General features: G+C 44.5%; 1 protein-coding gene across 1 annotated transcript in view; it reads right to left on the bottom strand.

Annotated features, from left to right (window-relative positions):
• Positions 1-23,371, bottom strand: part of GRHL1 (grainyhead like transcription factor 1) — a 46,874-nt gene extending 23,503 nt beyond the window's left edge. The window contains exons 1-8 of the mRNA XM_082642621.1: positions 23,301-23,371; positions 19,885-20,071; positions 17,271-17,341; positions 14,955-15,345; positions 13,826-13,902; positions 12,233-12,389; positions 11,936-12,047; positions 10,898-10,992 (exon numbers count right to left, since the gene is read on the bottom strand). Coding sequence (XP_082498747.1) covers positions 10,898-10,992; positions 11,936-12,047; positions 12,233-12,389; positions 13,826-13,902; positions 14,955-15,345; positions 17,271-17,341; positions 19,885-20,071; positions 23,301-23,320 — 1,110 coding nt within the window. The 5' untranslated portion in view covers positions 23,321-23,371. The remainder of the gene's footprint in view (positions 1-10,897; positions 10,993-11,935; positions 12,048-12,232; positions 12,390-13,825; positions 13,903-14,954; positions 15,346-17,270; positions 17,342-19,884; positions 20,072-23,300) is intronic.
• Positions 23,372-24,226: the final 855 nt, after the last annotated feature.

Raw genomic sequence — 24,226 nt, 5'->3', positions numbered from 1 at the left:
CCAAATTCATAAACTCCAGCCAAATAAAACTACATGCTGCTATGATCTTTGAGTTACATTTACTGTACTCCTGCAATGTACCGACTCTTTGGCCCTCAAAACAACCTATGAAATTGGTTCTGCTCTGACCCCATTTCACAGATGAAGTTTAGAGGTTAGGTAACTTGCTGCCCAAGTTCACAGGTTATTTATGATCACATCCGTCCTCCAAGCAGATCTGAACACCTAGGTCAACCTAGGTCATCTTGGTAGAACCTAGGATACCAAGCAGCTCTTTTTTTTTTTTTTTTTTTTTTGCGGTACTTGGGCCTCTCACTGTTGTGGCCTCTCCCGTTGCAGAGCACAGGCTCCGGACGCGCAGGCTCAGCGGCCATGGCTCACGGGCCCAGCCGCTCCGCGGCATGTGGGATCTTCCTGGACCGGGGTACGAACCCGTGTCCCCTGCATCGGCAGGCGGACTCTCAACCACTGCGCCACCAGGGAAGCCCCCAAGCAGCTCTTTATACATACTGGACATTAAATAAATATCTGTTGAATGAATAATTAAACTGACTCTATATACCCCCTCAATTTGGAAAAGATTATGGAATTTAGAGGCTCACTGATGTATATATAGAGACAGACAGGTAAGTTCTAGGGCAGAGATAAATTCACATAGGGAGCCATGAGGTAATTTTCTACTGCATCTATTCACTTTTATACTTTAAAACATGATCTACAGTGACCATCTTTCCATTACAGAAACTACAGGTATACCTAACAGTCTGTAGTTGATAACTAAGCATGTTATCCCTGCATTGTAGCTTTGTGTCATATTGACAGGTGTGGTAACATCTACAACTTTCTTGCAAAATCAGAGTGCTGCAGCAGACAAATCCCAATGTTGCTTCCTGCACTGCAGTGTCTGGGCCTCAGTGTGTCACAGGACCTCTGCAGACTAAGTAAGCTGTTCCAGGTGCCGCGTTTCCACTTAAATTCACAACAGCTACTCTGTGGGGGAAAAATAAGGAAGAAAAAAGGGCCCATCAAATAGCCTTTGCAAAAATATTCTGCAGCTACAATCTCTCAAAGCATGGTGCCCAGTGCCATCTCTTCCATAAAGCCTTTGACTCCCTTAGCTGAAAGCACCCCTTTGCCCTGGAAATCTAAAGAGCATTTTAAAACCTCCCTTATGACCTGTATCATCACTCAGAGAGTGTCACCTCTTTTTTTTTTTTCTTTTTTTTTTGCGGTATGCGGGCCTCTCACTGTTGTGGCCTCTCCCGTTGCGGAGCACAGGCTCCGGACGCGCAGGCCCAGCGGCCATGGCTCACGGGCCCAGCCGCTCCGCGGCATATGGGATCCCCCCAGACCGGGGCACGAACCCGTATCCCCTGCATCGGCAGGCGGACTCTCAACCACTGCGCCACCAGGGAGGCCCGAGAGTGTCACCTCTTTTGAGGACAGGCTTTCTGCTTGCATCGTCTTTTACTCCCTCCCTCATTGCCTGCAGAAAGAAGCACAGTGAATAATTTGCTGAATGAATGAACGTACAGCTGAGAAAGTCAACTCTCTGCAGCATGACTTCTAGCCAGTCCTTCCACACAGGAGCAACTGATAACTACCCTGCAGAGAATTTCCTGGAAGGATGTTAGACATGAGTTAAACTGATCAATAATGACTGAAAAAAGTTTTCAAGGGAGAATGGTGTTTTGCTCTTTTAAGTCAGATTATATACAACAGACTTTTGGAAAAGTGTCAGCCTACAGAGCTGAGAGTGTGCCTGATTCCCCTGTGTCAAAATTACATGTGTGCACCGTGTATTACGGTGCACATTCAGATAGTTCAAGTGAGTTCTAACTGCTTGGTAAATATACGCAAGAAAAGAGAAAAGATCTAATAGAAGGAAGAAAAGGAAAAAGGAAAATGGACTGATTTAACTATGGAAGACACTTCACAAAGCTGATAACTGAAAAATGTTTTATGTCCCAAGAATGCACTTATCCTTGCTGTGTTCCCTGGAAACATTGACCTTTAACACGAGCATCACATGGTTCAGAATCTGGCTACTCAACACCTTTTAATTCAAGAGAGACAGTGTCCAACTATGGCTGAAGTTCAGGCTCTGAAGATACAGACACACGGTACACAGATGACAAAGGCAAAACCAGGACCCACGCCTCCTGCTCCAAATCTGTGCTCTTGAAACCACAATGACACAATGAAGCACGGAAAGCTTGAAGACGAACCTAACGGAAAAACTGTTCAGTGAAGTAGGGGAAAAAATGACCCCAAAATGGCTGTGAGCAGAAGGTCCCTTGTTGCTCAGGAGGCATGAGGTCAAGGTCCTATACCCCAGATCACGTGGGGGAGTCTATGCCAAGTCCCTCTGTGACTTCCTAACGCGCAAGGGACTTAGAGATGGCTCGGCCCGTCAGACAGTGGCAGCCGTCACGGGCACCATCCCCGCTGCCTCTGGGAGCCTTTATCATTCTAACCCATTCTAGTATTAAAATTCAACTTAGTCAAATAAAGAGATCACATTCCTAACCTCATTCCTGGGATGTAACTGATCTGCTAAGTTGAAAGCAGAAGCCCTAGAACGAGTTTTCATTTAACTCTCTTCCATATCAGCCAAAAAGATCACTCTAAAATATTTCTCAGTAGCTTTTCTTAGAAACCTCCTGATAAATGAAATTACAATATGAGGCCAATAACATAGTTTATTCTCACCAAATCCAACAGTGCTAATTAGAATACAATCACCATTTTCCCAATGTGCGTATATGAAGTTATGCCGGTTGAAACCAATGGAGTGGGAAACAGTTTAAAGGAAGAAATCAAGGTCCAATTCTAAAGTCTAATCAGACAGGAACACTTATTGAGCATTATACAGCAGACACAATCTTTTCTGTTGTTGTTGTTTTTCTTTTTTTTTTTTTTCGGTACGCGGGCCTCTCACTGTTGTGGCCTCTCCCGTTGCGGAGCACAGGCTCCGGGCGCGCAGGCTCAGCGGCCATGGCTCACGGGCCCAGCCGCTCCGTGGCACGTGGGATCCTCCCAGACCGGGGCACGAACCCGCGTCCCCTGCATCGGCAGGCGGACTCTCAACCACTGCGCCACCAGGGAAGCCCAGCAGACACAATCTTAATCAACATTCCCTCCCCGCCAACCAAAAAAAACCCAAACCAAACAAAGGCTGATTATCTTAGTTCTGTATGAGCCTTGTCGCTCCCCTACTTTCTCCCGATGTGCAGGTCTAATTAATTAGTTAAGCCCCAGAAGGTATCAGAGACTGAGTTATAAACTCAGAAGCAGGATCCAGCTCCACTCCTGATTCACCAGCTAACCCTAGGAAAGTCACACTTCCCCACCATTCTCATGACATGAGGTGAGTAAAACACCCCACTACGGAGTAACATCAGCACGAACGAAAAGCCTTCACACGTGCAACTAGTATTCGTGTCCTCTCGCAGACCATCAAACAACCATCAAGAGGAAAGAACTGGAAGGCTGGGGCAGCGAGGAAAGGGGTGTGGGAAGAGCAAAGCACTAACGTGCAATCTTCGCACATGGCTTGGCACGGGGCGTTTCCCCAAAGACAAAACAAGGATCCAGTCACCACCCTTACTGTTGCCACAGTGTTGCCTTCCCACGCCGCCCACACGGCAGCTTTAGTTCCTGCACGGATTGCAGAGAGCCGGGGAAAAGCCCCCGAGAGAGAAAAAAAAAGAGAGAGGGAGAAACATTCCGGAGGCACCTGCGGCCCATCTTCCCTCTGTCAATATCCCACAAGCAGGGCCTGGTGAACTTAAGGACACTTGCCAGATACAGTGATCGGGCACCTGTTGTCCCAGATAAGTAGAACATTTGTTTGAAATATGAAAATCTGGATGCAGGTGTGACACAAGGCAAACACAAGCCACATTCCAGCATCTCTAGGCACAGAGTAGGGCAGGGGAACAGACAGGTCATAAGGGAAGACTTGGCAGGAAGCTGACTTCCAATCAAAATCTCTAATTAGATACTGTGAACTTTAAAAAGCTAAAGAAAAAGTCCCTGAGTAATTAACGTAGAGTTCACTTATATTTACTACCAGATTTGGAGTCTCGGATGAAGAAGATCTGCCATATAAAAAACCCCTGAACTCCCAGACCCTGCATTGCCCTGAAATCTCTACTCCAGGTAAATTCAGTTATGACTAAAAATGTCTGGGCTGAGTCAAAGCCCTCTGGTTTAGCTTACAAGTAGCAAAACTGGTTGACATGACAGATTTAGAAAACCACTCGAGATGGAATTTCCAGGAAGGACCCAGGAACAGGAGGGTTAATGTGACAAAGTGTCAAAAAGAAAAAGCTCTAGAGAGGACCTCATTGTTTCGTGACATGGGCAGGGTGGAGGATGGGGAAAAACCTGACCTCTCCCCCTCCAAAAAAAGGACTGAAAAACAAGTTCAAGTGACAGCACTTTTCTAGTGGCTGACCAGACACGGTGCCTCAAATCCGTTTCACAAGACGCAAGTTTCACTACTAAACCGAGGCTTTCTTCAGCTGCCACGTGTCCCCCTTGTCCAACCAGAAACATCGTGACTTGGCCCTCACCCTCAGGTGTGTGCAGTGATAAATGTGTGCTTTGGTTACCTGCAGGTTCTGAAGGTCCACCGGATTCAGGACGGACCTCTTGCCCAGACACTAGGGTAACACGTGAAACACATTGCAGCCAAAGCCCAACGACGCTCACTTTAAAAGAGAAACCTCCCTCATAATCAGACCCAGAGCAGGTTCTTCAAAGTCAGCTTTCCAATTGCCAAGTGAAGAGTTTATTCTGTATCAGCTAATGAAAAGCATTCTCCACACATTTCCAATCAAGAAAAATTTCTTGTCACTTCCAATACTGATCAAACCACAACTCTAAAGACTATTCATTCCCCATAAAGGAATGTGACTTATCTTTCTGGCACCAAAAATTTTATTTTTTACCTTAATAAACATGTATTTTCCAACTGCATGGAAGGACACCCCTGGAGTTGAAAGAATGTCAGTTAAGCCTCCTCGGCTACCTTGAGTTTCTCTAGGGTCTAAGGATAGGACACACGGAGAGTCTAGCCTGCATCTGTCTGGACTCTGAAAGTCTCTTACCTTTGTTTGTTTGTTTATTTATTTTGGCTGCTCTGGGTCTTGCGGCATGCGGACCTTTTAGCTGCAGCATGCAGACTTTTTAGTTGCGGCATGCGGACTTCTGAGTTGCGGCATGCAGACTTTTTAGTTGTGACATGCAGACTCTTAGTTGTGGCATGCATGAGGGATCTAGTTCCCTGCCGAGGGATCAAACCCGGGCCCCCTGCGTTGGGAGCTCAGAGTCTTACCTACTGGGCCACCAGGGAAGTCCCTTATCTTTGTTTTAAAAGTAACAATGCTTCCTGGCTTCCTTTTCTAGTTAGGCCAGGGAGGATACACTTTTGTTTTAAATCTCCTGCCTACATTTAATTGCAATTGCAAGTAAGACGTTTGACTCACCTCTCCCCCCTCCCTCCCATTCACACTGGAAATGTAAAGTTGAGAAACAAACCGAACCTGTCCCTGCTTAATGCAACCAAACTGGCTGACACCTTATTTTACTGGAGCACGTGACAGATGCTTCAGCAGAATGGAATCCCTATAAAACGCCAGCAATACGCTCAGTCCAAACAAATTAAAACTTACTCTCACGATGAATTCCAAGTATTATGCTTAGACAAAACAACAAACTGTTATTAAACTCATAAACCTGTATCCCACAGCACACACACAAAGTCTTAAATTCAAGTTACCAGCAGGGTTCCACCCCTCTGACAGAATGAACTCCGGGAGCCTCAATAATCCTGGGCAGGAACCCCATACACTTTTGCTGAGACAGGAAACAAAAGGGAAAGATACCAGGGCTCCAGCCGGACCCAGGCCCCCCGTGCTCAAGCCTCTCAGTGCTCCAGACAGGCTCTGCATTCTACTTTAATCCTCTTTCTTTTGTAACACGAGCCTCTCCATGACAGAAAACATTTGGTTCCAAAGGACAATCCTGCAGAATGCTTTGGAGTTCCTCCTTAGAGCTGACAGATTCATAATTAAAAGTAAAAGCACAAAGTGCTCTCTCACTGAGGGTTTTCTCCCTCTGGGGAAGGGGATGCTCTGATTTTCTCCTCTCCCTTCTCTGCAGGCCAAGGCACCACGCTGAAGGTGAAACATGCGAAGGAAGTGAACCATGAAGAGATGAACAGCCTGTTGCAATGGGCTCTGTCCCGCCAGAGATACAATCCTGCCACAAGGACAAGGTGCAGTTCCCTCTGCCCGTGAGGACGCTCATCACACCTGGTCCGGAGTGCCTCCTTCTGTGGGTCTGATGAAGACATCGGGAAGCACCGGCTTCCAGCATGGCACGGTGGGACAACTCCCGAGTCTTCAGGTTGTTTTAAGCCACGGGTACAAAAGCCAGCATAAAGAAACTCAGACTCCGCACCTATTCCTTGTCTGACACTGCTCACTCCAGGTGGAGCTTTAGTGCGTGTCTGATGGCAAGCTTTTTTCTGCTACTATTTAAAACACGAAATGTATGAATGGTAGCTGCACCCCAATCCACCTTCTAGTAAGGATTAGAAGTCACCTCTGGGAAAAACGTGTTAGATATTTTGTATCCCTGGGGTTTCATTACATCTTTAAAAGGTCTGCTTTGTACTCATGGAGACCATAGCCACATACAGATGATCAAAGCAATCTTGAGCTTTGCTTTCAACTGCACCTGTTTTCCCATTTCCCATATTGTCTAGTTAAGTATAACCACGTTCTATACCATCAAGAGATACCCCTTCCTGTGAGTGCCCCCCTGGATGCCAGGGCTCCCTCAGAGCTGGCTGGCTCAATGTTCACTCGATTCCATACAGAGGTTTCTTGGTTTATAATTTCCTCTCCTTTGTAGGTAAACATCACTCATCCCACAATCAAAATAAACTGTTTCCTTGTAGCAAAAGTGGTCTACTTACCCCGGGAATTTATATTAGTGAATCCATAATGCTGCTCTATTAATAAGAACGCTGACACTTTTAAGTATTCCCCCGTCAGGAACACCTTCTGTCCATTACAAGGTGTAGATTCTTACCTCCTCATACCTCAGGTGATCTCATTTGGATGACCAAGCAGCAAACATCTTCCCACCTGGAGGACTAAGTACTTTCTCACGGGTACTGAGCAGGCAGCACGGACACGTTACGTGCGAACACAGAGAAGGCACCTCAGCACACACACAGTGCCTGGCATAAAACCGGCATTCAAAGAAGTTACTTCTCTCCGCCTAACTTCCTTTTCCTCTGTTGATTTCAGATCTTCAGGCTTCATATCACCATCCAAGTCTCAAAGCTCTTGTAAACTCTTAGATTTACAATCCAAGCAAAAACTTATACCCTGGTCCACTATGTGCAGCGTACCTAGAGTTACTCAGTTGCTTGTGGAAATACTGAAACTGGTGCAGGACAGATAACCCCAACTTATAAATTACTTGTGTCTCCAAAGTTCATTTGCAAAGTTTCTTTTCCTTAGAAACATGATGTTATATTTAGGATCTCAGGCCACAAACGCCTACTTAACACACAATACATCTGAACTACAATACCAGTGTTTCTGCCGGGATGGAGCACAGTACCAGGGACATAGCAAGCGCTTGGATATTTGTTGGGTAAAGTTACGAATTCCTGCGACTGGGGTCAAGGTGCACAGCTGGCCTTGGATGAAATCTTTACGTAGTTTAAGTCCGTGTTTAGCTTCCTCCCACCTTCCTGATGTCTCCCCACGCCCAACAATTTCCTAATCCTCTCTTCCCCAAGTGACCAGTGCCCTCCTATCTTACAAACTGTAAACTTCAGCATCTCACCAGAGCACCATATTTTAATGTTTCAAAGGGAACCGCTTCTTCTCCCTGCCAAAACTACCTCGAGCAGCTGATCTCAGCCATAAATCAGGAGGGAAGAAATCTGATTAAGTTATTTCTCAATGAAATGTGAATGTCAGATAAACTATAATTTGTGTAGATATTTCTGACTCTTAAAAAGATGCCTGACCACCCAAACAAATCTAATTTTGTGTGGAGTACAGAAAAATGAATGAAATAGGTCTATACAGTAGAGAGATCAGGGCCGCCAGGGGGGATTGCTTCTAAGATATTTCTGCTTTTCAAAGCAACTTCCTTCTCCCCTGCTGCTTTGAAGTCTAATAACTTCTTTTTTAAACAAGTTTCATAACTTCTTCAAGTCTCCATGGTAACAGCAAGTATATGATTATGCTGGTAATGGAGTGTGTACAGGGACAGGATAAGATGAGTCTAGCTTGGCCAGTGCTTTTCCCAAACTAGAACCTAAGCCAAGGTGTTCAAGATTCAACCTGACACGTCCTAAAAACAATCACCTCCAAAGAGCAGCAGAAGCTACAGAGAAGATTCTCATGTTGACCTTGGGCTGGAATTCTGGTCTTACTCCTCCTGGCTTGGCCAAAAGGGTATATTAGATATCTTTAATAAGTGGGGGGAGAAGGGAATGCCACATGTCTCCAAGAAACGCTATGTTTGTGGGGGAGAATGAACTGGAATTAAGAATCAACAAATGCGTCCTAAATTAGAACAAGAAAGTGGGTTGCTTTCAAAAAAAGAAGTAAAAAAAATCTATACAGGATTCTGCATGTATATCTATTCATTCTAGTTGCCCTGGGGCATCAATTACTTTCAGTGTGAAAACAGAAAACATCAACTTGGCCAGGGAAAGCAAAATATCTACGGACTTAATTTCAACACACGCTTGAAGCTGATGCCTGATATCAGCTTCAAAAGGCAGCAGCCTCATTAAGAAATGACACGAGCCCCATCTGGGGGCTGCCAAAGGCTTAAAAAATCAAGTCAGTGCTGGGGGTCTGGAAAGGAGAATGAACTGAATTTACCTACATCAGTGAACAATGCTATTAAGGCTACTTAGGACATGCCTCCGACAATACTTCTCTTTAATACAAACAAGCTGAAGGCCTTCAGAGTAAAACCAGCCATTATCCCTACCCCTCATCTGGACTTTCATTACTCCCACCCTGAAGAGTGACACATCAAACAGACAAAGCACCCTGCCCACACGCAGGGCCCTTCCGCCAAGATCTCCATGTACCCCGACAAGTGCTTATTAGTCCTGATGACACCCCAGCAAAGAAGAGAGCTGACCACTGTGGCCTTTTTATGCTCCTAGGCGGAAAGAGGGGGAAAACTGAGCCAGTGAATCAAGGGACCAATCCAAGGTCACAGGTAAGTCAGGAAAATGAACTCAGGACTTCGATGCGCTTGATCAGCTCCTCCACAATTTCTCCATCAGCCCCTAATGGCAAAGAGGACAAATTTCCCTAGCTTGATTTAAGGACAGAAGCACCCGGGGGGCACATGGCCAACTCTTCTTATAGACTTCTTGCACGTTGAGTCCTATTATGATATTTAATTTCAGAATAACTGTAACAACAATTGTATAAAACGAAATGTTTACTTTTCCTTCTACTAGCTTCTCTGTAGTGAATTCACTCTTTAATCAAGCACCAAACTCTGGACTAAGCAGCCCAAAGACGTTTGCATAGGATGGAGGTGGTCAGTAGGAAAACTTTAAGGCAATTACAGCAACTTAAGCTTCCTAACAGACTGGCAGACCCCGCTTACTATATCCTGCACTCTTAAGACACACTTTTGCCTTAGACACCACAACCATAGTAAGAAAGGAAAGTAATTATAATACAAAGTTAACATGGGTCTCAAGAATCCAGTTATATGACTTTTAATAGCAAGGCTAGGTGGGAAAAAATTAAATTCTACAATACTTAGCACCTAACTCAGTGTCTTATTCCATAATTGCTATAATTCTTGTTGAATAAATAGAAGAGAAAACAGAAGAAAGGTTGAGAAAGGACAGGAAGGTGATGGTAAGTTTGTACCTGGTCCCTGATATACAAAAGTATTCCTACAACTGCAACCAACAGTAAAGATCAGTCTGACCTGAGCAACTGCCTGAAATTAATGTGTTTCTATTGTGTTGCCTGAGCTCCAAATTTTAAACTAAGGCAAAAAAAAAAAAAAATACCAGAGTGCTAATAATTTAGTGAAGAGACGGGTTCTACTAAAAGGGAAGAAGGCTGTAGGAAAGGCAGCAATGACTGAAAAATCTGCTTAATTTTTCTTAAAAGGCACTAAAACTTCCAAATACAGTTCTCCAAATGACCATCTGAACTGGAGGCAACTCTTCACTTGTCAAAGCCCAAGAGAGAAGAACCGTAAGCAAGTTGTATTCCCAGGGTAGCGACACAAGACGGAGCACTATGACAACCTGTACTCGAGGGCCTTTCTGGAGAAACGACGCCAGCTTCACAGGCCCTGCTCCAATCACCCTTACTACACACCTGGAGGAGGGAAGAGACAGGAACTGATTCCACTCCGCAAAGGAGGAAACGGAGCCCAGAATGAGAAGTCAGACTCGAGGCCAGACAGTGGCTGCCGGCCCTGCTCCGGGAGAAGAGAACAGACAGGGGAGATGGACGGTTCTGTAACATCTGGGAAAGTGCCATACGTCCAGAAAACGTGAACCAATGAAAAGACAGAAAGTGAGAACCCGCTGGCTGAGGAATAGGACACAGGGATGGGCTGAGGAGGGGGCCTGTTTCTTCTCCCGGAGTCCTGTCCTGCTTCAAGCCCCCCATGACCATGGCTGTGACCTGCCTTCCTAGCCTCGCTTGTTCTCCCCACTCCTTAGCAAAGGAGTGAAAACAAGTAAAACTGTAAAAAAAAAAAAAAAAAAAAAAAAAAATCGGTTGTCAAATCACTAAGCTCCTCCCACTCCTCCTCAAAGAGCCAGTCAACACAGGAGTCCCTGAACTTTGTTACCTACCTTTGCTTCGTCATTAATGTCCCAAGTGAAAGAAATGGCATTATACGCAATCTCCTCAATGTTACTGATGGTGTTGAAGCTTTCTTTGTAGTCAGCTGTACGAGGGATGAGAAAGAAAGTCGTGGTTTCTAGTTTCCAACGTGAGATTCAGCTTTTAATATTATCACTGCTGGATACTTTAAAAACAGTTTGTTGGGTTGAAAGAAGTTCAAAAAAGGAAGAAAAAGGATCACAGAATTTTTGTAATGGAGGCAAGCTTAGACATATTTAAATGTATCCCATTTTGTCCGAATTAGGACACTTAGGTCTAAAAAGTTTAAATAACTGTCCCGAGGCCACAAAACTAGTCCAGAGAATCAAGACTGGAACTCAGTTCTTTTCATTCTTCTGAAAGAGAACATGAATATTACCACAGGCAAAGAAAAGAAGTAACACAAAGATTAAGAGCCATCTTGCAATACAGACAGTGGTTTTACACGAAAATTATATACATGGCAAGAACACGGGTTTTCACAAAGCTCCCTGACTAAATGTGGATTTGCACGGGTCTGCTGCTACACTCCAGGTGATGAATCTCTGGGTCTATGTACAGACAGAAGAGACCTCCGATGCAGCTCAGCGTGGAACTAGGGAAGGGTGTGTATGTTGCTGCACATCAGCAGTATTTTCTTTAACTTGGTGATTCTTTTCCCTCCACCTGATTATCATCTCCAAATAATCGGAATCTCTTAAAGAAGACATTACCCCTCAAAAAATGTGTAGACTGAAAAGCAGGACACTCTTACACGAGCTGGCTCTATAGCTCCTGGCCCCAGTGTCACAGGGAAAGGCACCACATGGGGCATATGTCCTCATGAAGGAAGTAACGTTAAGAGCACCGATTCCAGGAGGCCAAGGACAATGTCTGGAACAGACCAGTAGCTGGCATAAACATTCAAATGCATTCGGCAGGAAGCTGATCACTGCCAAAAGTAACTGGATTTGGAAAACCGGATGCTTGCACCCCTGGGAATAAAGGCAGGCTCCGGAGCCACTTACCTATGTCAATGCACCTTTGTTTAGCCGTGTGCTGCCGCGAGTGCCAGTATTTCCAGTGCCTCAACTGATCTTCCCTGCTTTTGTCCTCGGCAAAAACCACCATGATCACACTCTGTGAAAGAGAACGCACCACAGCGTAAAGACGCAAAGGCGGGGGTATCTTTTGGAAAACTTAGGTCTCGATTTTGCGGTGAATTCAAACCGCAAGTTTAGACCTTAATTTAGATCTGCCTCAGACCTGGAACTAGTGAGCTCTGACCAGCTTTCCCAGAGACGAGAACTGAGAGCAGGACTCACTCGGACTTTGCTGATGGGGTGGTGGATGCCCTCGTTGCTGCTCACTTCCTTCAAGGTGACAGGATAGAACTGGCCTTTGTTCAGGTACGTCATGGTGCTATCTCCCGGCTTCTGTCGGAGTGATTTTGAGGCTTCTAGGGTATATTCAAAGTTGTTCCTAGAAAACAAAAAAACTCACAGATCTCTAATTCACTCTCCTTGAAGCTTCTTAAATGCTTGAGCTCAAACTTGACATGCTTCAGTGTGGATATATGCAGAGAGCAGAGGACTAGAAACATCCAACTGACCATGTCATGCTATAAATAGATAGCATTTGCTGCTTTTTCCGAAGTAAATATAATCTTAAGCAACCCAGAAATTCTCAAATCTCTCAGATGTGGGACTACTAAGTGCCTACTAGAAAATCTGTGAAGTGATGCTAACAAATTAGACGTTTGGAGGCAAAGGATATTAATGGTATGAATGAGTGAAAAGCGCTCCAGAAGGAACTCTCACAAGACACGCTACCAACGTGGTATTTACCCAGCAAAGGTTGCAAACAGGAGGCTGGGAGGCCTCTGACTAAATGTGATTTGGCCTGCCAGCACTTTTTTGTTGTTTTTCCTTATAATCTAAATGTGCTCAGATGGCACTCCACGGTTGTCTACATTTTCTTTTATCTTATAGCACCACATATACATTCCCCTGAAGTTGTTTAATAACCTTGTTGGGCCAGGGGTTGGCAAATTACTCCTATTTTTATACATAAAGTTTTATTGGAATGTAGCCACGCCCTTTGTTTACACATTATGGCTTCAGTGACAGAGCTGGGCAAAGCTGGTCAGTTGCGACAGAGGCTGTATGGCCCACAAAGCCTAGAATATTTACTATCTGATCCTTTACAGCAAAAGTTTGTTGACCTCTATCCTAGATCCTGAAGGCATTTGAGTTTGTGACTCCTGTACCTTGAGGCAGGTCTATAAGGCAGTCTCAATTCCCATAAAATCCTAGACTTTTAAATAGAACTTTTATTTTAAAATACAGCACACATAAAAATGCATAAAATGAAATTACACTCCTAAAAAAACTAAAGATGTTTATACATAACTTGGAAAATATTGATATTTCCGGAGTAAGATGCAATTTTGTGACGCATAAAAGAGGTCGCCAGCCCAGTAAACAGTTGACCTCATTTATTTTATCATCAGTGAGACTAATAAAAATATAAAAGCCTTTGTCCACCTGACGTTACTCCTGAATTCTCACAGAATTATACACTTTTGGAGACAGAAGGGACGTCAGATCTAAGTTAACCCCTTCACCTCTCCTCTGAGATTCCGTTCTACCGCCACTGCTACTACCATCATACAAAGAAACCGAAGGAAAGAAAAAGCACCAACACCAAGCAGCAGGGAAACATGCGACACAGTTCAGAGTGCAAAACGGAATGCACCAAAGCAAACGTCCTCCAGCAAAGATGTCACCACACTAACTGCAAGAAAGTAAAGCTGAAAGCTGCGAAAGCCACCTCTGATTTTCCAAGATCAAATTAACAAAAAGGAAGTAAGCCATACAAGCTGAAAGTTAAAAGTCAAATTAAAAGACAACTATTACCCAGAAACACTGTCAAAAACATAGTCCTCTGAATTCATGCCAGGCATCCGCAGACTGAGATCCGAGGGGAAGAAAACCTGAAATATCAACGTGATAAGCCACAACGGTGTATCTGGTTATCAGGCTCACTAAAATCCAACGTCTGGTACAGCATCAGAGTATGTGGCTTACAGCAACCCACCACTCTTTCAAAATTTGTCTGAAACAAAAATTTTAACTCTACAAAAAATTTTAAAAGAAAATTAAAAAGAAAAAAACATCCATTTATACATCCCTTGATTAAATTAAGACAATTTACGTAAGTGCTCCCACAAAGCGCTTCCTTCTTCTCTTTTCCCATCTTTCCCACACATCCCAATTCGGTCCAAACTCTGGAATGTGCAACCGAAATCTCATGACTTTTAGGAGTCAGCTCTATTGCTGCACCAAGTTAAGATACAGTATCAAGTCGGCACCGTGGCTCGATGGGTCGGTGCACTTTCCCAGGAAAGGTTACTATTCTCCTCACTCCGTAAGTGGAGGCGGATGCTCCTTTCCCCCATAGGTCATTAAATACAGGTCCAAACGTCCTCAGCCCCTAACTTTCACCCGAGTGACGTGTTCATCACCACGGAGCCCTCAAAAGTACTTGGAATTAATTGGTAAATGTCACACAATGCACTTGTCATCAAGCTCCACCCGCCTCCCCAACAATGTACCAAGCAAGAAACACTAAGCAAATATATGATAAATCATTTTATATGAAGACCAGTTGCGGGGAGCTTGTTTTGGTCTAGGGCAAAAGCCGAAAACAGACTGTGTGTCTATGTCTGCTGTCCATCCACGGAAGATTATGTATGCGGCTCTCCTTCTCATCCTCCAGCAAATCACTTTGCTGAAATCATAATTGTTAACTCAGCTGCTTGTAAGATTAGCCATGTGCCCTTGATAATAATTTCTGGTTTTATAGGTTTAGTTTACAAATTATACCCATGGACCTTTTCTCTTTAAGAAAAAAAGAAAAACAACTCTTTTGTTCCCAATCCACTGACTTCAGGCTGAGTTTCAAGCTTACATAACAAGGAAGAGGTGGAACCCAACACTTATACAAACACACAGCGTCTTAGGAAGATGCTTTCATTTCCTGTACCTCCTGAACGCCTTCCTTGAAGGTCTCTGAGAAGGTAGAGTCTGGAGTACGCCTTTGAGCGTTTGCGGGTTGAGCACCAGAGCTGAACTGGTCAGCATTCAGGTTCCGGTCGAAAACCACCACACGCTCTGTGGGCTCAGGATGATACACTGCTGGGGGGATCCCCACAGCAAAGCCGTGGTGCTGGGTCTCCGTCTTGATGGAGTGGGTAGGCATCGCTGCTATGGAGACAGTGACCGTGGTGTCAGGAGCTGTCAGATGGCCCCTCTTGTCGATGCCCAGCTGGTTGCCATGGGGAAGGACAATGTTAAATGGCACATTTTTCAGCACTTGCACTCTGTTTTCTCCAGCAGAAATGAGGGGCTGCTCAGTCACGTTTGATATGCTATTTCTTTAAGAAAAGAAAAGAAAACTGTGTTTTCAAACTCAGTGCTGATACAGTTCCTTGACAATTTTTATTTTCCTAATGGCACTGGGCTACTGGGTCCCAGGCAATAATAATAATATACTTGGTAGAAACCAAATAAACAGGAAATGGCACAACAGCCCATTACCAGAGAAAGGAAAAAAAATGCTTTATAGTTACAGGTCAAGTAAAATCCAAAAGTATTGAGTAAAATTTCATTTGAAATGCTGAGAACTCAGAGCTTTCCTCTACTATATTTTATTTCCAATAATCCTAATAAAATGATCCTATTGTACTAGAAGCCTGAAGCTACAAACGTGATTAACTGGAGCAGTATAGGCTGGTGGTTAAAGTACAGACTCTGCAGTCAGACAATGTAGATTCAAAATCTCTCAGTCACTACGTGCTCATCTATAAAATGGGGATAATGATGGTACGTATCCTCACAAGGTGGTGATGAGGATGAGACAAGAATACACTGAAATGCACGTAACGATGCCTGACACACAAGGGCTCAGCAAGTGTGAGGTACTGGTCCCCAACCACCACTTCTCCCAGTACTAGACTCACTTGCTTTCCCGTTCACCAAAAAAAAAAAACAACAAAAAACCACCCTATGATTACATCGTACCAGCAGATATATTTGTACAAATTACTTTTGGCTTAATAAATATCCTGGGCAACATAAGATGATTTTTAGTTTAGAGTAAAATTGATACATTTTCAAAGCCCCCTCAAACCATATAGGCTGATACCTTTAAGGGAAAAAAGCTATTCGGCAACTTTGCACATTTCAAGATCAATAAAATATTCAAACCTTAAAACATAAGTTCACTCCCAAGACTGTCTTAAAGAAATTTCTTTAGAGGAAAAGGAAAAAGCTATTTAGAAAGCTGTTCATTAAGGCTCTGTAATAGCAAAAATCAGATACAGCCTTAATGTTAAGGATAGCTAGGGTCTGCCTTAAAATACTCTAGCAAAAATAAATAAAATTTAAAAATTAATTAATTAGAAAGTTGGAGAAGAGGGAAGAGTAGATCAAAAAGGAAGAAGTAAGTTGAAGCTGAGTACCTACTGGCTTACACTATTTCTCTACTTTTGTTACGTTTGAAAGTGCCTACAACAAAAATTAAAAAATAAAAGCCATAAGCCCTTTTCCAAATTATGAAGATTAAAACAGCAATATGGAAAATATTTATGAAATATACTGAGTAGAAGAAAATCCTATCTGTGAACATAATCACAGCCCCATAAAATGCGCCTGCACGCCCAAACGGCAAACAACTAAACTGTGAGCACAGGGGGATTCTGAGTGATCATTCTGTCTTCAAAAATGTTTTATTCTTTTATTACTAATAGAACACAGGGCAACTTAAAAGGCACATTTAACTTTTTTTCTTCATGGCTATAAAGTCAAGCCTTAATTTGAATTTCTGAAAGTTTTAACCTAAAAGATTTCAAAAATAACCTCAACAGGAGTTTGGAATACAGCTGAACGTACTTGATTAAATTTTATTCAGTTAGGCAGTTATTCAAGATCATTGATACTTATTTTTTTTAATGGACCCCCACCATTGCCTTAAGCCACATCCTTCTTAAGAGAACCTAAAAGACAAATAAGCAAACAGTGCACTCACGTGATTACTAAAAACATCCTTTTGGGTGAGGAGAAAGTTATTGTTTTGTTTTCTAGAAAAGGCAGCTACACCTAAAGAAACGGGTGACTTCTCAGCAATAGAATCATAATTAGTAAGAGACAAATCAGTAATGAAATCTGAATTCAGAAATTAAGAGTCCAACTTACCCATCTCTTCCACTAGCACCTGTTCATTTAAACAAACTTTTGCTTTACTTTCACAGAAACCTGGCATTTTCAAGTGTACTGTTTTATGCTCTACATTAAACATTACCTTTTGCTATGATCTGGCTCTGGGTGCTCAACATCTGGCTTTGCTGTTGATGACCTTCTCTCTCGTGGAACCTGAGATATTAAACACACATGACAACAATTTAGCTCTTACTCATGAAGTAGAGATACAGTCCTTACTTTTCAGTAAGCTCAACCATTCACATGTCTACTGATGCCTACCGAACCCCAGGCTCTGAGGACACACGATGAATAAGACAGTATCTGCCCTCAAGGAGTTGACAATCTGGTCACCGGATTGATATGTAAAAACCAACTTTTATTTAGTTGTCAAATAAGTTCAGAATATCCAAAATTTACTTTGTCATGGAGTTTGGGTTTTATCTGTTAAAAGAAATGCCTCTGGTCTGGTTCTACCCATTTATCTACATAATGTAATAAAGAAGCTACTGAAAACACAACTGGGCTCTTTCAACATCCTCCCTGCTCTTCTCTGCTACCCTTCCTTTCAGATCAAACGCAAAATCAAAAGGATCAGCCAAAAGGATCAGCCATATTAACAGTTCACTCCAAGATCCAAATGTTGGCTCCAAATGGTAAATTTCTTTAGATACGTTGGGATTCACGCTGTCTGTTACCCAAAGGACAAATCAAACTCTGTTGGGTCTATTCCTTTTGTGATTCTGCTCCTCTTTGCATAGGAGGTGACAGCGGGCAAACATCACTGGGTGTACTGCAGACATCAACCCAGCTGAGACTTATTCCCAATATGTACTCCAAAACCGCTAGGACGTTTGAAACTGGTTTTCAATGTGAACGTAGAAATTCTATTCCTACATTCTTATTCTACCCTTAAAGACAAAATAAATTATTGTTTCACGTATTAACAACATGCTTTTAAAGCTTTACCAAAGTTATGATATAAAAATGACTGATAGTTACACCCACAGAATTGAAACAAATAAGTCAGTTTATTTAAAAAGGAAAATAAATAACCCTACAGCTATTGCAGGAAGGCTGACATACAGTACTACTCAGATTGCCACCCTTACCGGACAGGCAGGAGGATTTCTCTCCTCCTAAGATGTAAAACACTCTTACGATGACCCTTTATTTCAAATACACACACATACAACCACTACAATTAGTGTTCTTACACAGGTCTTTCTGGCACTAAACTGGTTGGGCTTCTCCCATTCTCAAAAGTTTCAATTAAAAATAGGTAACTTCAAACTTCATAATTAATACTTAGAAACTTATGGTTTTACACTGAGTCAATAAAACAGGCCATAAGAAGAACAGATAATATAAGTACTACTTCAAAGGAACCCTCTGTGGCACACGTTCCAGGCAAGGGTTTCTTCTAGCATCCTTGGTTACTGTGCAAGTTTCCATTCATATTTAAGGGAAAAAAACTTACCTCAGACCTCAAACACAAGCTGGACACATGGCCTCATACCAGAAAACAATTAAATCAATTAAATCTTTTGTTTAGGTCACCCCCCCCCATTTTGATAATCAAACTATCTTCTTTGCTTTTTACCCTCTGCATTTTTTTGTATTCAGAGAAGAATACAGTGTCAGAATGTAACAGAGGGCAGGCAACTGGTGAATCTGGGTGAGAGTATCTGGGAGTTAATTATCTTGTTACTCTAAGTTTTCTATAGGTTTGAACGTTTCAAAAACAAAGAGATGGTAAAAATAAGCTGTAATATATAGCCATTCCTGGGCTGTACCTTACAGTTCATATATATACGGGCTATGGGTCAGAGAGAAGAATGCCAGAGTGAACCCAGCAAGCAGAGCCTGTCCCCCACAGGACAGCGAGGCACACTGAGGGGGGGGGCTAGGGCACCACCTGAAACCCTGGCTGCAACACGTACTAGTTCTGTGACCTGAGAATCTTATTTTTATCATCTGCAAAACAGGGATAATAGCACGTATTTTCCAGGGTTGCTGGAGGGATGAGAAATCACATTCATTCTGGTAACGCTGGCTAGCACAATACAGGTAATCAGTAAGTGGTAGTAGTATTATTAGGATAATGATGATGGTACAGATCAGGGGTGTCATCTCCAGATACGAACACCATGTAAAACTCCAGGCGGAGAACAGGCTGTGCTTAATTAAGACTAATCCAAATTTCTAGGAACAGGCAACAAAATATATCCTGACCTTAGAACTAGAAAGTCCAAGGTTAGAAAATACGGGTTTTGTTTTTTTCATGAATCCCACAATCAAATCAAATGCTCTGTAATATCACTGAGGGAAAAGGAAACCACTCTGACTACATAGGACTAGAGGTTAGAGCACAGGTCAATGAACCAATGTCCACTCTTGATGGCACTAAGAACTACCTTTGGAAAAATGATCAATCTCATTAAGGCACAGGTAACATCTTCTTTTACGGGAGCTTCACCTTTCAGATAGAGCCAGAACAGCTGGCTACTTTACACATTTTAAAAATGACCCGTTCATTCTATGATTGTAGATTTTCAGCTTTGAACCACAGTAAGTCAAAGTACTCATTAAACTACTTATAGCCACTACAGAAGCAACCTGCATTACATTCTACCAGCAAATTACTGTTTTATATGCTGTTGAATCAAGTGTGCCTTGGACTGATGTCAGGGCTTTTAAACAGCAGGCAACCCCACCTTGTAGTAGTCATAGAGCAAGCCCAGCGCAGCTGCACTGTCTTCATCTCCATTGATGCTCATCATCGCTTTGGTGGCTGCGGTGAGAGGGTTTTCCAGGAAAGACTTCCAGGCTTCATCCTCACTAGTGTAGGAACGACGCTGTGGATAAAGTGCTTCATTCTGAAGAACCAACACTGGCCGTTTGCTTAGGAGAAATTTTTTTAAAAAGAAAAAAAAATATATATATATATATCTCACATCTTTTTCTACTGCAAGTCATCATAAGCTAATTTTTAAAAAGGCAAACAACCAACTCCTTGATGGTCCAATAAAATAGTCCATTGTTTCATCAATGACCCTAGTAAAGTTAAATTAAGACAAGATCAGAAGACAACCCACTTAAATGCAGCCCAATGGGTCACCCAGTAAGATATAAGGTATTTAGGCAGCCAGGGAACCTGCAGTTAACCTGCACATGGAACCCAGGACGCACTACCTGGCACAAAAAAACCCCAAAAGCAAAAGTCAAAAACCCACTCCAAGAAAATGTCAGGCTATGCAAACACTTTACAAAAACAAACACAAGGACAAAGTAAGGCAAAACAGAACATTCACTCTCTTCAGACATATACATCCAGGACTGTACCCTCTTAAACAGAGTATATATGGTTCAATCACCACGCTGGTATATGATATCTCCCTCTTTCTCCCGGTGATGCCATGCCTTAAAAACTACAAACAAAGGGGGGGAGGAGGAGAAGACGGAAAGAAAAAGGGCTACTTGGTTTAATCCTCGGGGGTATAAGAGAGAGTTAGAATATTCTACTGATTACCAGCAGATTGAGCATGGAATGTGGCCAAAGGGGACTGTAAATCAATAAGGAGGCACAATTCTCTGGCATGGGAGTTAACTGTTTGTCGTAGAGATAAACACTTACGAATCTACAACAATAAATGCAGCCACTGAACAAAAAGAGGTTTTTAAGGAAATAAGTGGGGAAATCAGTTTTTAAAAATCTTTACTGGTTTTTCATACTGGGCAAGAACTGTTCCACTTTAACACTGTAGTTTGGTGGGAAAAATCCAGAAAAATCAACGGAGAACTTAGTAGAGTCTTATAGAAGATTTAACTTAAAAGATTAAAGCAAACATTACTGATTCCAAAAACTTGAAATGTAAACAGCCTCAGTAACTGTTCAGTTGGTTCTGTTCAGTAAGTCAATAAAGAGAAGTGGAACACTACCTCCAGCAAAATCAAGCAGTTTTTTTTTTTAAGAAAAGTTTTTTAAATATTCAGAGCTACTCTGAATTATCACCATCCTAACAAAGCAAATTAAAGGATCAGTTCTCATTGCAACACACAAATGAAATATGTAAATTGCCTAAAGGTGACCTACCTACTCTAAAAGTGAATGTAGAAAGATTGATTATCTTCTCAAGTAATCAACAAGGTTAGGGTTTGGCAGTCACCTGGGCCCTTTAAAAACAGATACAGATTCAGAAAAAGGAGAACATCTTTGAAAAAAAAAGGGGGAAAAAATCCTACAACTTAATGTATCCTCAGTCAAAACTGTCTTATTTCAAAGCCAGTGTTTTTACTCCTAAAGTCCTAGGAGCTCACATTTGGTAGGAAAAGTTTTGAGGTGGTATATTATTTTAGCACAAACACGATGGGCTGTTCAAAGCACATGGTTGGTTTACAAATGAAGACTTTCCACAAATCTCAAATTAAAAAAAAATTATGTAATATATAAAGGGGCATTCCCTGTGCCATCAGGAGGACAGAACAGCTACTGAACCAGTGGTAGCTTGGGGGTGATTTGGTGTCCTACGCTATTATTAATAGTGTAATAGCTACTTCCAGAAGATTATGACAGCACTTGGCTCATTCAATTCCCATAATGCTAGTTTTTCAGCCTCCCTTCTTCTCCCACCCCCATCCCAACTCTGCACAAGCAACAGAAAATAAATATTTTTTTGCCACTGGTTTTGTTTGTGATCACCCTGAAGGTGTCTTACATTTCCAAACTGTGCCTAAGGCCAAAATTGGAGCTCTGGAAATATGCCTTATCTAAACTATAAGTCAAGAAATAAACACGAAACCAGCTGCCTTTTTTAGTCTACTTCCTCATGACAGTCAGGCTGTTGTTAGTCCCTAAAGCCTCATCACTGCCCTCTCCCTGAGTCTTAAACCCTTCATCAATGATCGCTGGAAGACTTCTGAAATACAGTTCAAGCAATAATTTATCTGCATATTCTACACCACAAGATTAACTGAAATTTAAGTTATTCATACATACTAACATCTAAACCTCTCATCCACAAGAAGAGCACCCTTAAACAAAGTGATTCTCAGCAAATAATTATAAAGCTGGGAGAGTTACCCCTCTGCCCTGGACTTACTGATCTCAAATACACTGACTGGTCTGGTGCGATTTACTTGGGGTTTTTTGGGGTTTTTCTGTTTCTTCTCTTTTTTGGAGCAATTTTATATTTACAGAAAGGCTGCAAAGAAAATACAGAACTCTCCCTCACCCAGTGTCTCTTAATGTTAGCATCTTACATTATCGCCTCACATTTGTGAAAATATTTCTTTAATCACGATCGCCAAAAAGCACGTTAGTAAGCACAGTGCTTTCTAGTCTACCATCCTGATTTCAAAGTTCCATCCTCTTGATATTTCTGAGCATTGCTAGCTGCAATAATCTGTAATTACCATCAGTGAGGCAAGTGGGAAAAAAAACTCCTGCAACAATTTTCTCAAGCAGGGAAAAGAAAATGCCAGGACACCCGGAGCACTTCCACTTTCCCCTCAATTTCTCCTTTCGGAAGTTCTAGCAGCCTGGCCGAATGACACGGCTGAGCGACAGAGATTACCTGAGAAGCTCTCCCTTTCCAGCCGCGGAGCGCGTCCCAAAGAGCTCCACTGTCCCCCCTGAGCGAAAACGCCCCGGTGGGGACACGGGGCCGCCGGCGGGCAGAGCCCCAGCCCGCGAGCGGGGCGCTCCGAAGCTCCCGCCGCGCACCCGGGCCACCGGAGAGCAGCAGCGGGGCGCGCCCGTGGGGTGGTCCCCCAGACCAGGACGCGGAGGCCGGGAGTGGCGGTTCCTCTCCGGAGTCAAGGCCCCCAAGGCAAGGGTCCCCTCAGGGGTCTTCGGGGGAACAAAGGCGGCCGGGGGTGCGGACAGGCAGAGGCCGCGGCGGAGAAGTAGGCGGACGGCGAGACGCGCGCCGCCCGCCCTCCCAGCCTGGCACCCCCGTCTCCTCGCCCGGCCTCGCACCGGCGCCCCCCGCCCGCCCGCCAGACCTCGCACCCGCCCCGGCCCTCGCCTCGCCCGCCCGCCCGCACCTGCCTCGCGGCAGGTGCGGCCGGCCGGCCGGGCAACAGGGGCCCGGCCGCACGGCCGGACTCGCCCGCCGGCGCCCTCACTCACTTGTCGTACTCCTGTGTCATCGTGCTCGCTCGCCGCTGCCGGGCCGCAGAACTGGACTTTCGGGTTGGGACAGTACACCCGATCCGGGGGGAGGAGGAGGTGGCGGCGGCGGCGGCGGCAGATCCAGAGCGGCGGCCCCGACGGGCTGGGTTCGCTTTTCTCGCTTTGAGCCGGCTCCGCGCGGGCAGCGAACACAGGGCGCCCGGGCTCGGCCTCCTATTGGCTGGCGGCGCGCCGGCACAGGGCTGGGCCTCGGGGCCGGGAGCCTGGCGGCGCTGCCTGATTGGCCAGCGCGCCGGGGCGCCGGGGAGGGGCCGAAGGGAGGCAACGGGGCCGAGCGGCTCGGGCGGGGGCCCGCCGCTCCGCGTGGCCGCGTCAGTGTGGCGCGCCCGGCGCTCGTGGCCTCCCTCCTGTCCGGACCGGCAAAGCCGCGAGGCTCCCAGTGCGCACCTGCAGCCCCTCGGCGGTCTTCCGCGCTCCCACGGCAGGGCGGCCAGGCGCTGCGTCCCCGCTCTGCGCCACGGTCACGGCCCTCGGCCGCCCACCCGCAGGACGGGCCGTGCCCTGGCGCCGCCTTCCCGGGCGCTGGGCGCTCTTCCTTCCCCGCCCGCCCGCCCACCCAAACCACCCGCTGCTCCAGTGATGGAGCTTCCCCACCCGGCGGCTGTGCCCCCCCACCGGTGCCCGCGGTCCGCCGCTCGGCTGCCTCGGGCACCTTCCCGCCTGGGCGCTGTGGAGCGCCCCGCCCTCCTCGTGCCCCCGCTCACCTCTCAGTCCGCGTGCACTTACTTACAAGGCTCTGGCTTTTACCCGAGGAAGCTCAGATGTCTCCCTGCTCGTCTTGCCCACCGACACTGTCTGGCTTTAGAACCCCCTGTTCATCCACTTCAGATTGTCCCCTATGTCACTGGAAGACTGCCACAGTC

Source organism: Mesoplodon mirus (genome assembly GCF_964341445.2).
Source record: "Mesoplodon mirus genome assembly, chromosome: 14".
Classification (NCBI taxonomy): domain Eukaryota; kingdom Metazoa; phylum Chordata; class Mammalia; order Artiodactyla; family Ziphiidae; genus Mesoplodon; species Mesoplodon mirus.
Note: the sequence above shows the minus strand (reverse complement) of the source record. Positions and strands in the feature narration are given on the sequence as shown.